Here is a 14,797-nt window from a genome sequence, read left to right as displayed (position 1 = left end):
GTGGAAACATGCGACTTCACCACCAGTTCTGGTAAGGTCATGATGTCGTCCTATTTTTGACCACAAGGGCCCACTGCTTGTCGAGTTCCTGGAACAGGGAACCGCCATAAATGCCCAGAGTTATCAAGCTACTTTACAGACCCTTAGACAAGCCCTCAAATCGAAATGCCTAGGCATGTTGTCCATTTGCATTATCCTCCTGCATAATAATGCCCGCCCACACATGGCCAATGGGGTGAAGATGACGTTGCAGCAGTTTTGGTGGAACATCCACTGTACAGTCCCAACCTTTCACTGTGTGACTTTCATGTGTTTGGACCTCTAAAAGAAGCTATTCATGGACATCAATTTGCAATGGATGATAAAGTGTGTGACTGGATCCAGGCCTGGGCTCGACAGCAGCCTACTAGCTTCAAGGATGGAATAGACTGGCTAGTGTTGCAACGGTATAAATGTGCCACCAGTTTTGGTGACTTTGTGGGAATATGTACTGTGTACAACTACATTTTTGAATTGATAAAATTGTTACCGTTACTTTACACTGGTGATTGGGTTTCATTTAAATGCCCCTTATAGATTGTGGACCTGAAAAATGGGAGTTCTGTATGTTTTTTAATCTGCTGGATACATCATTAATAAATAATTGTTTTCACAGTATATAAAATATATGTACCACTCCACACCATTCTGACGAAGCACAGCAATAGTATACAAATGCTAAAAATTGAAATAAGTATCTGTTACAGATACTTTATTGATGACTCATTTCACGCTTCTAGCACATCTTCTGGTCATTCTTGAGCTGCGGAGACCAGCTTATGCGGTCTCCAAAGTTCAAGAACGATATGAACAAGCGCAAAACATATCATCGATACAATATCTGCAACAAATTGTTATTTTCATTTTTACATTTTATATTTGTTTTTAAATAATTACTTGTTTGAAATTTTTTTGTTAAAATAATTTTTCTTTACTTGTGTCTCAGGTTTGGCCCAACCTGTCTTAGGTGTAGTTCCATTTTCAACATGTTGTTGTTGTTGTGGTCTTCAGTCCTGAGACTGATTTGATGCAGCTCTCCATGCTACTCTACCCTGTGCAAGCTGCTTCATCTCCCAGAATGTACTACAGCCTACATCCTTCTGACCTGCTTAGTGTATTCATCTCTTGGTCTCCCTCTACAATTTTTACCCTCCATGCTGCCCTCCAATACTAAATTGGTGATCCCTTGATGCCTCAGAACATGTCCTACAACTGATCCCTTCTTCTAATCAAGTTGTGCCACAAACTCCTCTTCTCCCCAATTCTATTCAATACCTCCTCATTAATTATGTGATCTACCCATCTAATCTTCAGCATTCTTCTGTAGTACCACATTTCAAAAGCTTATATTCTCTCCTTGTTCAAACTATTTATCGTCCCATGTTTCACTACCATACATGGCTACACTCCATACAAATACTTTCAGAAACGACCTCAAGACACTTAAATCTATACTCGAAGTTAACAAATTTCTCTTCTTCAGAAACGTTTTCCTTGCCATTACCAGTCTACATTTTATATCCTCTCTACTTCGACCGTCATCAGTTATTTTTCTCCCAAAATGGCAAAACTCCTTTATTATTTTAAGTGTCTCATTTACTAATCTAATTCCCTCAGCATCACCCTACTTAATTTGACTGCATTCCATTATCCTTGTTTTGCTTTTTTTGATGTTCATTTTATATCCTTCTTTCAAGACACTGTCCATTCCATTCAACTGCTCTTCCATGTCCTTTGCTGTCTCTGACAGAATTACAATGTCATCGGCGAACCTCAAAATTTTTATTTCTTCTCCATGGATTTTAATACTTACTATGAATTTTTCTTTTGTTTCCTTTACTGCTTGCTCAATATACAGATTGAATAACATCCGGGATAGGCTACAACCCTGTCTCACTCCCTTCCCAACCACTGCTTCCCTTTCATGTCCCTCGACTCTTATAAGTGCCAAATGGTTTCTGTACAAATTGTAAATAGCCTTTTGCTCCCTGTATTTTACTCCTGCCACCTTCAGAATTTGATAGAGAATATTCCAGTCAATATTGTCAAAAGCTTTCTCTAAGTCTACAAATGCTAGAAACATAGGTTTGCCTGTTCTTTATCTTTCTTCTAAGATAAGTCAGTATTGTCTCACGCGTTCCATTATTTCTATGGAATCCAAACTTATCTTCCCCGAGTTCGGCATCTACCAGTTTTTCCATTCGTCTGTAAAGAATTCACATTAGTATTTTACAGCCGTGACTTATTAAACTGATAGTTCAGTAATTTTCACATCTGTCAACACCTGCTTTCTTTGGGATTGGAATTATTATATTCTTCTTGAAGTCTGAGGGTATTTCACCTGTCTCATACATTTTGCTCACCAGATGGTAGGGTTTTGTCAGGACTGGCTCTCCCAAGGCTGTCAGTAGTTCTAATGGAATGTTGTTTACTCCAGGGCTTTGTTTCTACTTAGGTCTTTCAGTACTCTGTCAAACTCTTCACGCAGTATCATATCTCCCATTTCATCTTAATCTACATCCTCTTCCATTTCCATAATATTGCCCTCCAGTACATCACCCTTGTATAGACCCTCTGTATACTCCTTCCACCTTTTTGCTTTCTCTTCTTTGCTTGTAACTGAGTTTCTTCTGAGCTCTTGATATTCATACAAGTGGTTCTCTTTTCTTCAACAGTCTCTCTAATTTTCCTGTAGGCAGTGTTTATCTTACCCCTAGTGAGATAAGCCTGCTTAGCCATTTTGCACTTCCTGTCGATCTCATTTTTGAGACGTTTGTATTCCTTTTTGCCTGCTTCATTTACTGCATTTTTATATTTTCTCTTTTCATCAATTGAATTTAATATCTCTTCTGTTACCCAAGGAGTTATATTAGTCCTCGTCTTTTTACCTACTTGATCCTCTGCTGTCTTTACTATTTCATCCCTCAAAGCTACCCATTCTTCTTCTACTGTATTTCCTTTCCCTGTTCCCGTCAATCGTTCTCTTATGCTCTCCCTGAAACTCTGTACAACCTCAGGTTCTGTCAGTTTATCCAGGTACCATCTCCTTAAATTCCCACGTTTTTGCAGTTTCTTCGGTTTTAATCTACAGTTCATAACTAATAGATTGTGGTCAGGGTCCACCTCTGCCCCTGGAAAAGTCTTACAATTTAAAACTTCATTCCTAGATCTCTGTCTTACCAGTACATAATCGATCTGAAACCTGTCAGTATCTTCAGACTTCTTCCATGTATACAACCTCCTTTTATGATTCTTGAACCAAGTGTTAGCTATAATTAAGTTATGCTCTGTGTAAAATTCTAGCAGGCAGCTTCCGCTTTCATTTCTTACCCCCATTCCATATTCACTTACTATGTTTCCTTATCTTTCTTTTCCTACTGTCAAATTCCAGTCACCTATTACTATTAAATTTTTGTCTCCCTTCACTATCTGAATAATTTCTTTTATCTCATCATACATTTCTTCAATTTCTTCGTCATCTGCAGAGCTAGTTGGCATATAAACTTGTACTACTGTAGTAGGCATGGACTTAGTGTCTATCTTGGCAACAATAAGGTAATCACTATGCTGTTTCTAGTAGCTTATCCGCACTCCTATTTTTTATTCATTGTTAAACCTACTCCTGCATTACCCATATTTGATTTTGTATTTATAACCCTGTATTCACCTGACCAGAAGTCTCGTTCCTCTTGCCATCAAACGTCACTAATTCCCACTATATCTAACTTTAACTTATCCATTTCCATTTTTAAATTTCTAACCTATCTGCCCGATTAAGGGATCTGACATTCCACACTGCGATCCGTAGAACACCAGTTTTCTTCCTCCTGATAATAACGTCCTCATGAGTAGTTGGTTAGTGTTACAAGGCCAGATCAGTCAATCATCCAGACTGTTGCCCCTGCAACTACTGAAAAGGCTGCTGCCCATCTTCAGGAACCATACGTTTGTCTGGTCTCTTAACAGATATCCCTCCGTTGTGGCTGCACCTGTATCGCTGAGGCACGCAAGCCTCCCCACCAACAGCAAGGCCTATGGTTCATGGGGGAGTGGGGGGGGGGGGGGTGATGCACACCCTCGTGATTTTCAATATAGCATTGAAAAATGGTTAAATAACACAAAAATAGCTAACTGTTAATAGGAAAAGCATGCCAGAAAATAACACTAAAAAGTGCAAAACATAGCAGCGATTTTGGCCATAAAATAACGCTGACTTTTTCCTGACCCATCATATAGCGCATCATGCCATTACATGGAAAACTGTCATTTTAAAGCTAAAAAAGAAGTTGAGATCCAATTTCAACACTAAATAGCTATCCATTACCAATATTGGTAAACTGCAGGCCTCTGATTTACGTCATTTCCATGGGGAATATCCAAACATATTTGACATTCTGTAAAACTAGTTGTTTCACATTGGGTGTTAAAAATTGCCAATTTCACATTATTTTTTGTGTTTCTGTTTATGCAAATTCTCATGTCCCGTAAGTAGGTACTTTTTAGAGACAACTATGTGAAGGCAATGTCAACCCAGACACTACAAAACCATTTTCTGGACTAGAATCTGGATCAGTGGCTTCAGGTTCTCAAGTGCAGGACTTGTCTGATTCCTGGTGATGAACATAGAAGAGTGAAGAGGTGGCCAAAGTACCAATGCACAGCTCAGAAAAGCATTATCATGGCTTCTCCTTGAGATGGTCAATCATGTTTTGAAACAGTATTATGTAGGGATAACAGACACCTCTCATTGCCATTATAAGATGAGTAATTTGAGGGCTTTGTAATATAAGGACAGAATTCTCCAGCCTATTGTCCAGCCCAACAGTCAACATTTTTGTAGTCGGGTCACCTTTCAAAATGATAATGCATGAGCACATGATGCACACCTCAGAAGCACCTCCTTCGTCAAGCAGGTATGAACTAAACAGAATGATATGTGTATATGATACAAACCTAATTAAGCATTCTTGAAACAAGAGGAAATTGTACAATGTGTGCTCACACACTTGATCACTTCAAGGAAGGCCACCTTGAAAGAGTGGGAAAGGATTGCTTAGCAATTTCTCAACCATCTTGTTGGCAGGATGCCAAGAAGTATCTGAGAATATAAAAGTGCATGGGAAGGAGTAGCATGGTGCTTAATGTTACCCGCATATGTGAACACATGCAGAACTTGAAAACTTGCACTTTAGAATAGTGTTGTTTAAAATAGCTGTGTCTTCCGTCAGTCAGATCTTTCCTGTCTGATATTGTAGATTTTATCTTGCTTATGTGATGATGGAAGGTATTGTAACATCATAAAAATTACAGAAAATTTGGTCTTAGCCAGCCAAATTTTGCGGAATGTTGCACATAACTTAACAGAAGTTTAATCTAAGACTGGTTTTCATTTTCATGTGGCATTGTTTATCTGACTTCTAATTATTGGCTTTCCTTTATCATAATTTTTGTTTATGTACTGTTTTTGCAGGATTTGCTTTTGGTGTTGAAACAGTCAAGTCACTTATATTAACATTGTGCTGTGTTGACCGTTATATTTCTGTAGAGAAAGCTGTTTTGCTATCAAGATTGGAAGAAGAATTTCAGGTATTATTACATTGTAAATTTTTTTGTATATTTTGTCTCGAAAAATTATAGAAATGTTTCATGTTACATTCATTTCTGCCTTCTATTTGGCATTGTGTATGTCCAGTTTGTAATTAATTATTAGTAATTATTTCATTTGATTCCCCCATAGACCGGTCACTGGGGAAGAGTGGAATGGGCGCATGACCTGAACCAACAACAAACACAGGCTCGATTAGCTGCTGCTGTGCTGTTCATTCATTTAAACTCTTCGAGTGCATTCATCAGTACAAAAGGACTTTGAATTTTGCATATAGTGATTACTGGCAGTTCACCTCTCTGAACTGTTTTTAGAGGTTTTCTTTTCTGTTTTTCCATGCTGAAGAAATTGTTGTGTAAATTTAAATGTGTAATTTAAGTATTAAATTTTGTACTCATTTTGAATCTTTTTGTCATGTATTTCACTGCTCCAATGCATACTGCATGGACACTGGCTGTGATAAGTAATGCCTTCATGGCCGTTACGCCATAATGAGTGAGAATAATTAAATAAATGAAGTGTATGATATTTCCTTGTATTACTTTCTACTTGACTATTCATGGAAAAAGCAGAACCATTGTTGTCAGCAGGCACACACATAAAGAAAGAAAACTTGCTAGCTTTTGGAGTACTCAATTCCGGAACTAGAGTACAAATACACACAGAAAATGCACTAACATGCACATTGTGGGCATTCATGTGAACGTGTTTTGTGTATGCATTTCTACTCTAGCCAAAAAAAAAGGATTACTTCAAAAACTAACAAGTTTTGTTTCTTTTTCTGAGTGCCTGTCAGCAACTCAAAGCCTCTCTGTTTTTCTATGAGTGATCTCCTTTAATCTAAAAGTATTTACATTCTGTTAGAACATTTCTACAAAACTTGCACTCAAATACCTAGATTTCTGAACATGCTCATCCTAATGAGTACTTTTTAAGGTTATTTGTGAATAACTGTTCCTGCAACCACGTGCTGACACTGTGAATTTCATATTCGGTGCCCCGTTGAGAAAACAATAGGTCATTCTGGTTGTCATTTATCTGTAAGTAAGAACTGTCTTCAAGCTCTGACTCTGCAGTCATTGCCGTCAGCATGCACTGTGTCGGTGACATGTCACACAAGCTACCCACCTGACCTGTGTGGCCACCATTTAATGCCACCACAGTGCTGGAGCAGACAGATCACTGCCAAGCCAGGAACACTGCTGACTTTTCACACCAATGTTGCATCTTTCTCAGATTATGGATTCTGGATCTTTGGACAAAAATTCGACTTTGATGACACTCTGAACTTTGTTTGCACTTTTTTAGGCATCTACTCAGGGCGCATCAGCCAGGACTGGTTTTACGCATGGTATGGTCCAGCATTTGTGTCATTGTGCTTCATCAATAAATGCAGTGAGCTGTTGCATGCAGGCACAGAATTAGCCAGTTCTACAGTGTTAAACAAGGATTCAAACAACAAGTGCTTGAACTGGGCATTGAGACAACTGCACATTCAACAAAATTGATCCAGAGTGCCTCAAGTCAAGTTGTGCAATTGTAGCTTCAAAGTATACAGTATACAACAGGAGCTCCAAGCATAGGAACAAGCTCAATGGGGACAGTGGGGATGCAGAATGGATGTGTAGAATGCCGTACAGAAATTGCTTTCTCATCACTTGCAGCAACCGCCCACCGCCTGATGTTTGTACCAGGAGAAAAATATTGGGACTGTTTTTAGGAGTGGCTTTCCTCCATTAGAAGGCTTGTAATATTTCCAGTGACAATTTGTAGGTTTTTGTTAAGGTAAGAACATAAGTCTCTTCTGTGCTTGATTTCTTTCAGTATCATAATGAATATTCATAGTGTTATGCTGCATGGACAGCTGGCTATAAAGATGTATCTTTGAAGTGCAGTTTTCATTGTGAAAACAGCGGTTTTTTTTTTTACAATTGTGTTCAGGTAATGTACAGGGTGCGGCAGAACCGAATAACTGGTTTGTGTTGATTACTGCTGGGGCTGTGATGGGGGTAGGCAATTGCACGTGGTCTGCCTTTGTTCAGTCGTTGACCCCATTTCAGTTGCAAACGTGGTCTGGACCGGAGCACATCACGGTTTTGCCGTTCATGCTTATTATGAAAACAATAGATATGTGATCGCTACACAACGAATTTTTCAGTGTCAGTTCAACAGTCCACTCAACAACACTGTTTCTAATGCAAACACAATTCGGTCCTGGGTTTGGCAGTTGGTAGAAACTGGTAGCACACTAAGAACAGATACACATGGCCCGACACAGATCCATCAGAATGTCAGAGAATGTCTTGCAGGTGAGAACACCAGTTCAACAATAGCCACAACATTCTGCTTGATGTCATGCTGTTGCATTGGGGATTTCAGACTGCAGTTTGAGAAGGATTCTGCTATGCGATTTGAAGTTCCATCCTTTCTAAAGAATGATTGCTGAAGAATTATGCCCAGCAGACTAAGCCAACTGTCAAAATCTGTGAGAGCAAATGCTTGCTCAGATCCCTCCGAATGCAGCTTTTTTCAGTAGTGACGAGGCACACTTTCATCTTAGGGGGTGTGTGAATAAGCAAAACTTTCAGTGCTGGGTTGAAAATAACCCCCGCATTATTCATTAAAAGACCACAACATTCTCCTAAAGTGACAGTGTGGTGTGCCATATCACAATTTGGCGTGGTAGGCGCTTACTTTTTTGAGGAGTAAGGAGTGACCATGACAGTGAATCTCACACATTATGTTTCAATGTTGCAAAATTTTCTGCAACCCAGAATGGATGAGATTGTTGAAGAACATGGACTGGGCTACTAGTGGTTCCAACAGGATGGAGCTATTGCTCACACATCTTGAATTTCACTTGATGTTTTGAGAGAAATGTTTCCAGGACACCTCGTCTCTCTGAGGGGGTGATGTCGGGTGGCCTGCATGGTCACCAGATTTGAGCATTTGATTACTTTCTTTGGGGATATCTGAAGGAAAAAGTCTCCAAAAGCCACCATCACAGCCTACCAGAGTTAAAAGAGAGGGTTATTGATGAAGTGATCTGTGTGCAAGAGCTGCTAGAAACTTCAGGGATCATCTGCAACAATGTATTGATGTTAATGGCCACCATCTTGAGGACATTATTTTCAGAACTAAATGAATGTAAAATGGTATATTGTACTAATTTAGAAAATAAACATTTTTCCTCTATACATCCAGATTTATTTTTTATTGCTCTTTAAAACTACTTTACTCAGTTCTGCCACACCCAGTAGTTTGAGATGATGATCTGCTCTTCTCTAGTCAAGAAAAAGTGATCACAAAAACTTAAAACAGAACAATGTCATACTTGAGAAAGTGCAGAACACTCCTAAGTGCAGTACTTTTGAGGAACAGGAAATGTTGCCTGTAAAGAAATGTTTCCATCAATGTGGGACAGAGTATGGCCAAAATTAGGACAATATGTCCTGAACAAATTGTGTCAGTGATTATGTTAAAAGCAGTCACTGAAAATCCAGCAGTAGATACCCATGTACTTCATCTGAAAGTTTGATCGAACAAACATCTCATTTCTGTCTCTTGCAAGAATGCTGTTGATATTGGATAGTAATAGGACCAGTTTGTGTAAACAAGTCACATTGCCCCAGGAGTCTCAAGTATTTTCAGTTTATCATCAACCAAACCCACATCCAACTTGAGATTTGTGGTACTGTGCTTGTAGTGCCAGCAACTAAATCACAGAGTATTATTAAAACATATTAACACAAACAGCCTATTCCTATTTTTTACATGATTACCTAGAGAAAGCATTAAATTATCTTGAAAGTCAGCAGATTGTAGTCCCTATACCATTTAAAAGTCAGTGGGCTACACCTTTTGCAGTTATTCAAAGTTTATATAATAAACCTGAGGACTTAACGCTGTGTTTAAAAATTACAAAGCTGAATAACTTTTCATCATATTTGTAAGTCCGCAGCAACCTTCTTATGTCAAAACTATCAGTTTGGGTGAGGAATTCTGCCTTAAGCGAGACACTTCGGAGCTTTGTTTTATCCAGACATGTTCCAGCATTTTTTCTACTATCTTCAGTGGGTTACTTTATTTTCTTTCTGTAAAATTGTTGTCGTTAAGAGAAAACATTTTGTAGAAAATATTTACATCTGTGAATGATGGGGTTGTTGTCAAGTATTATACATGATTTGCTTACAGTTCACAGTTAAGGTATGTATTACTGGACTGATGCAGTGTATGTTGTTTATTACAGTATCTCTTTATGTTCTGGTTTTATAACTTATTTGGAAAAAGATGGTGGTGTGCATTAGTTTACATTCCTTACACGAAGTAATTAAATGATTGTGTTGGTAGCTTTAAGTCTGCTACACACTCTACAACCGGTCATCTGCAAACAGCAAGTATATTTTTAATATTTTGTTTATTATGCATTTCCGTATGAAAGTGAGTATGTATCACCTTATTTTGCATGTTACTTACAGCTTTGATGTTGTTTTGTGTGTCTCCTTAGTTTGTGGTGTGCTAACACACTGATTTCTACCACATTTGGTGTTCCACAGGCATTTTCTGGAGTTTTTCGAACTTTCACAGTATTTTCATCACCATTACGTGTTGCTGTGGCTGTGTGGTATTAATTTGTTTCATGCTTGTTTGTCTAGGTGAAACATGCAGATTTGAAGTATTACTGGCATTTATAGTTTTGTGTGTGTGTGTGTGGGGGGGGGGGGGGGGGGGGGTTAATTCTGGGGGCTGATCATGTGAAGTTGTGGTGTGGGTGTTATTTATAAGAGTTCTTCAGTTGTGACAATGAGAGTTTTATTGCACAGTGATGTGTATTCATTTAGTACTTTATTTCCTTGGACTATTGTTTTTTGGATGTGTGAATTTTCTTCTATTAATTTTTGATATAGGCTGTTACCAGTTTTAACGATCTTTAAGTCACTTTCAGTGTTTGTTGGGTGATAATTCTGTGCTATCAAGTGATCTGTGAACGTTATCGCTTTTCAGTACTCTGAGATGTTCTATGTACCTTGTTCTGAGAATCCCTCATGTTTGACCCACATATACAGATTGACAGCAGTCGCAAGTTAGTTGGTATGTACCAGACTTACTGTATTTGTCAATGTTTGTGGTATTTCTTCCCAAGTCTGTTTTGTATTGTGTTGTTGTTCTGTATGCTATGTTGAGCCCTTGTTGCTTTACTATACTGCTCACCCCATTTGTGACTTTGTTGTTGTAAGGTCATTATGTGCCATTTGTTGCTGACACACTGCTGATTTGTTGTATATTGTATTGTGTTTTGTTTGTGTGTGTGTTTCATGATCGTGTGTTGCCTGTTTTTGTATTTTGTAATTATCTAATCTCTTTGTATCATATTCATTCTCCTGTACAATTTGCTTTATTGTTTTCAATTGTTTTGTGTAAACATGTTTGTTCATGGGTATTTTGTTCAGCCTTTGTAGTAAATATGCGAAGCTGGCTTTTTCGTGAGTTATGGGGTGTGACCACACATCAAAGTTGAAAGTAACATGCAAAATAACATGATACATATTCATTTTCATTCGGAAATGCACAATAAACAAAAAATAAAAATTGTTTCGCTGTTTGCAGATGACAAGTTGTAGATTGTGTAGTGGCCTTAGAGCTACCAACACGATGATTCGCTAGCTTCGTGTAATATATGTAAACTAGTGCATACAACCACCTTTGTTAAATAAGCTATAAAACCAGAACTTTAGACATAGTGTAATAAACAGCATGTGATGCATCAGCCCAGTAATACATGTACCAACTGTGAACAAACCATGTATAATATTTGACAACAATCACTTCGTATACAAATGTAAATATTTTGTACCAAATCTTTTCTCTTGACATTAATATGCTATGACAGTTCTGCAGAAAGGAAATGAAGTAACCCACTTAAGATAGCACAAAAACTGCTGAAACATGTCTGGGTAAAACAAAACTCCAAAGTGTCTTGTAGAATGCAGAATTCCTCATCCAATTTCCTGAGCAAGCTTCGAAATAAGAAGAACTGCAACACCACAGGAAAACTATCAGTTTCACTGTAATGTACCCTAAAAACAAAAATGCCTGCTGTCCCTTTAAATTATAATTCAAAACCATTTTGATTAATGCAAACAAATTCTTTGATTACTTAGAACCCTATACGCATAGTAAGAGATTTTTAAAATACATTCTTGAAATAAGTTGTACTAAAACATTGAAGCATTCCCTAAATAAAGTAAAATCCTTTTTATTCAAGAAAAAGAAGAGTTGTGGAAAAAAAAATTACATGTGTGTTGAGATTCTCTGTGATGGTTGAGTCCCAGTTCAATAAATCTGAGCACTGAAGGCTTGAAGTCAGCTATTCACTTTTGTAGCACCTCAGAGAACCGCTAGATTGATGTTCCTGCCCCCATAAAATGCTACATGACTTGGTAAACATACTACAGAAGTGAGCAGTTCGCACATATTCATTCTGCCTTGTACTTTTATAGTTGTACTGATTGCATAACTTTGCCATATAATTGGGGACTGACCAAAGAAAAAATTATGGGGCTGCTTGAAGAATGTGGTTCCCAAATTGATAATGGTTTTGAAATTGAGCACAGTATTTCTGAAACAGACAGTAATTTGCTTTTCTCCTCTACTGTATAAGTAGCAGCCACACACAGACAGTGAAAAAGTTTGACATCTGCAGGACTGCAGTAGTCTCTGTAGCCTGACAGGCATATTTTAAATATTGGTAGAAGTTGCTGCCCCAACATCAGGCCAGAGTGCCAAATTGAGGTTTTGTCACATTATTGAGCTCATTACTGTTGGGGTCTGGTGGTTCGACATGTGGCACAATGTCTCATCTCATTGTAATGCATTAACAGAGATTACAACATCTTTGAATTTTTTTTAAATAATTATATGTGCTAAATTATTAATGAACTTCAGAAGTTCAATAATTTCAGCTAAATGCATTTACATGTCAGTTGGTGGAAATTTTTAATGTTCATGTTTGTGGGAATTCACATTACCTGCCACCAGTTTTAATTTTGTTGGCAAAGCGTTAACACAAAATGAAGGTTAGCCATAGGAAGTAGCCAATTGCGCACATTGGTAGAAATTTTTGTGAACAACGTAGAGAACAAATTGTTTAGCTCTTTCACACAAATGAAAGAGAATAGAATTTATTTCCAGCTGTGCAGTTAGTAGTTGAGAGTGACAGGGGGAGGGGAGGGGGATGGTGTTTAAGAACTGTTGGAAATATTAAATGAGCAGAACTCAAAAATGCAATTCACATTACAAGCTGTAAAAGAATGATGTGATTAATTTTCTAAATCTGACCATCACAGTGGATGGAGGAAGGCATAACTTCAGTGTCTTTAGAAGAACCACATACTCAGTTAAAATTGTACGTGAGATTTTGTGCCTTCCAGCCCAATATAAGAGAGTGTACTTTCCTGACCTGTGCAACAGGGCTCTCAGACTGCCCATCTCCAAAGACATAATGGAATGAAAACTGGGAGTTATTAAACAGGTCGCAGTAGCAAGTGGATATAGGACATAAGATGTCATGCATATTTTTAGGAAAATCAAAAGTGAGTTTGCTAATACAAATGAAACAATTAAGGAAGTAAAAGCTAAGACGAATATGTCACATGGACACACAAAGGATGATTGTCAGAAAGAAATGGCAAATTCTTTCTCGACAACCTAGCTTTAATGTGTAAACCCTGCATCACAAATAAGGAACAATGTTATAGACAGAACCTTGGACATGGCTGTGAACAGTAGCTGTGAAGTGATAGTCTTGGAAAGGGGTAAAAAAGAAAGCAAGAAAAGAAAGCCAGCCAAGAACTTTCTTCCCGGGTTTCGATAATTATAAAATTATCTTCCTCAAAAGGAAATTTTAAGACTGGTTACATCGTGTGTTGAAGAGGTGCGTTAGAATAAAGCATTTTAATTCTATAAACTCTAGGTTCATAATATTCTTGGAAAGGATGAAAAGAGTCAAACAACTAGCTGTACCACCAGTCAATCACTGCCACAGCTCTATTGTGCCTTGCCAGGGCTCTGACATTGCTGGAACTGTGAGAGCATACATATTGATTTTGTGGATTCATTCATAAAACAAATCTGGTTAATCTAGTGGACATGTTCTCAAAGTTCCCTTACAATTGCTAGATGACTTCCATCGCCACTCAAACAAGCACCAACTCAAAGTGATATTTTTCCATTGAGGACTTCCCTGCAATGCTGGTGGTCAACAGCAGCTCATAATTTTTGGTCTTAAAATTTCTGCTTATACTTTCTTTTCATCTTGCTCCCATGGACTCTCCCTCCCTCCCTACCTCCCTACCTCCCTACCTCCCTCCCTCCCTCCCTCCCTCCCTCCCTCCCTCCCTCCATCCACAACACCACTAACAACACAGTCCAATTTTCAGTCCCACTGGGCCAACCCTCAGCCACCACCGGAGACCCAGTGTCACTGCAGCATCTGCACACAGGACCTCCTCATGAAGTGAGAACTCCTGCCCCCATCAGCCATGGTCCCACCCACCCAGAACACCAACATGTCCTTGGACACCGATGCATACCTAGATGCCACAGACAACCAGCCAGTGCCAGATACATCACCCACATAGGAACCCATAGCCAAGTTGCCTTCCCCTCCTCCTTCATGGTACACCCAAGCCCTGTCTGACATATATGGCACTAGAGGCCTATTAATTGTGGAAGGGCATTTTATATCTTGACCTGAGCCATAAATGTATAGTGTGCAGTTATTGACCACAGCAGGCAATGTGTCTGACATTTCATGTATATTAACCAGCTGACCCATGCTGCTGCAGTGCTGGAGTCAACAGGTGCTGCTGAGCCAAGAACACTGTTAATTCCTGAATTTACACTGCATCACATTCTCAGATCAGTGCTGCCAATAAACTTTATCTCGACTTTCTGAATCCTCCTTAGTTACTAATTTGCTCATATAACAATGGGAAATCCAAAATCTTTCATAATATTGTAGCTTTCTCATTTAAAAATCTTGATTGCTTGATGCTCTGCAGCTTTATGATCTTTATTAGAGGACATCTTCAAAACACCATGAGCTGCACTTTAAATGTTTATTTACCAAACCAGTCTTCTGGTGTATAACCC

At 38.5% G+C, this 14,797-nt stretch overlaps 1 protein-coding gene across 1 annotated transcript in view; it reads left to right on the top strand.

The window, feature by feature from the left end:
- Positions 1–6,172, top strand: part of LOC126268118 (ATP synthase mitochondrial F1 complex assembly factor 2) — a 42,267-nt gene extending 36,095 nt beyond the window's left edge. Inside the window, exons 5-6 of the mRNA XM_049973642.1 lie at positions 5,510–5,625; positions 5,777–6,172. Of these exons, the coding sequence (XP_049829599.1) occupies positions 5,510–5,625; positions 5,777–5,908 (248 nt within the window). The 3' untranslated portion in view covers positions 5,909–6,172. The remainder of the gene's footprint in view (positions 1–5,509; positions 5,626–5,776) is intronic.
- The last annotated feature ends 8,625 nt before the right edge of the window (positions 6,173–14,797 follow it).

Source organism: Schistocerca gregaria, chromosome 4, assembly GCF_023897955.1.
Source record: "Schistocerca gregaria isolate iqSchGreg1 chromosome 4, iqSchGreg1.2, whole genome shotgun sequence".
Lineage (NCBI taxonomy): Eukaryota > Metazoa > Arthropoda > Insecta > Orthoptera > Acrididae > Schistocerca > Schistocerca gregaria.
Note: the sequence above shows the minus strand (reverse complement) of the source record. Positions and strands in the feature narration are given on the sequence as shown.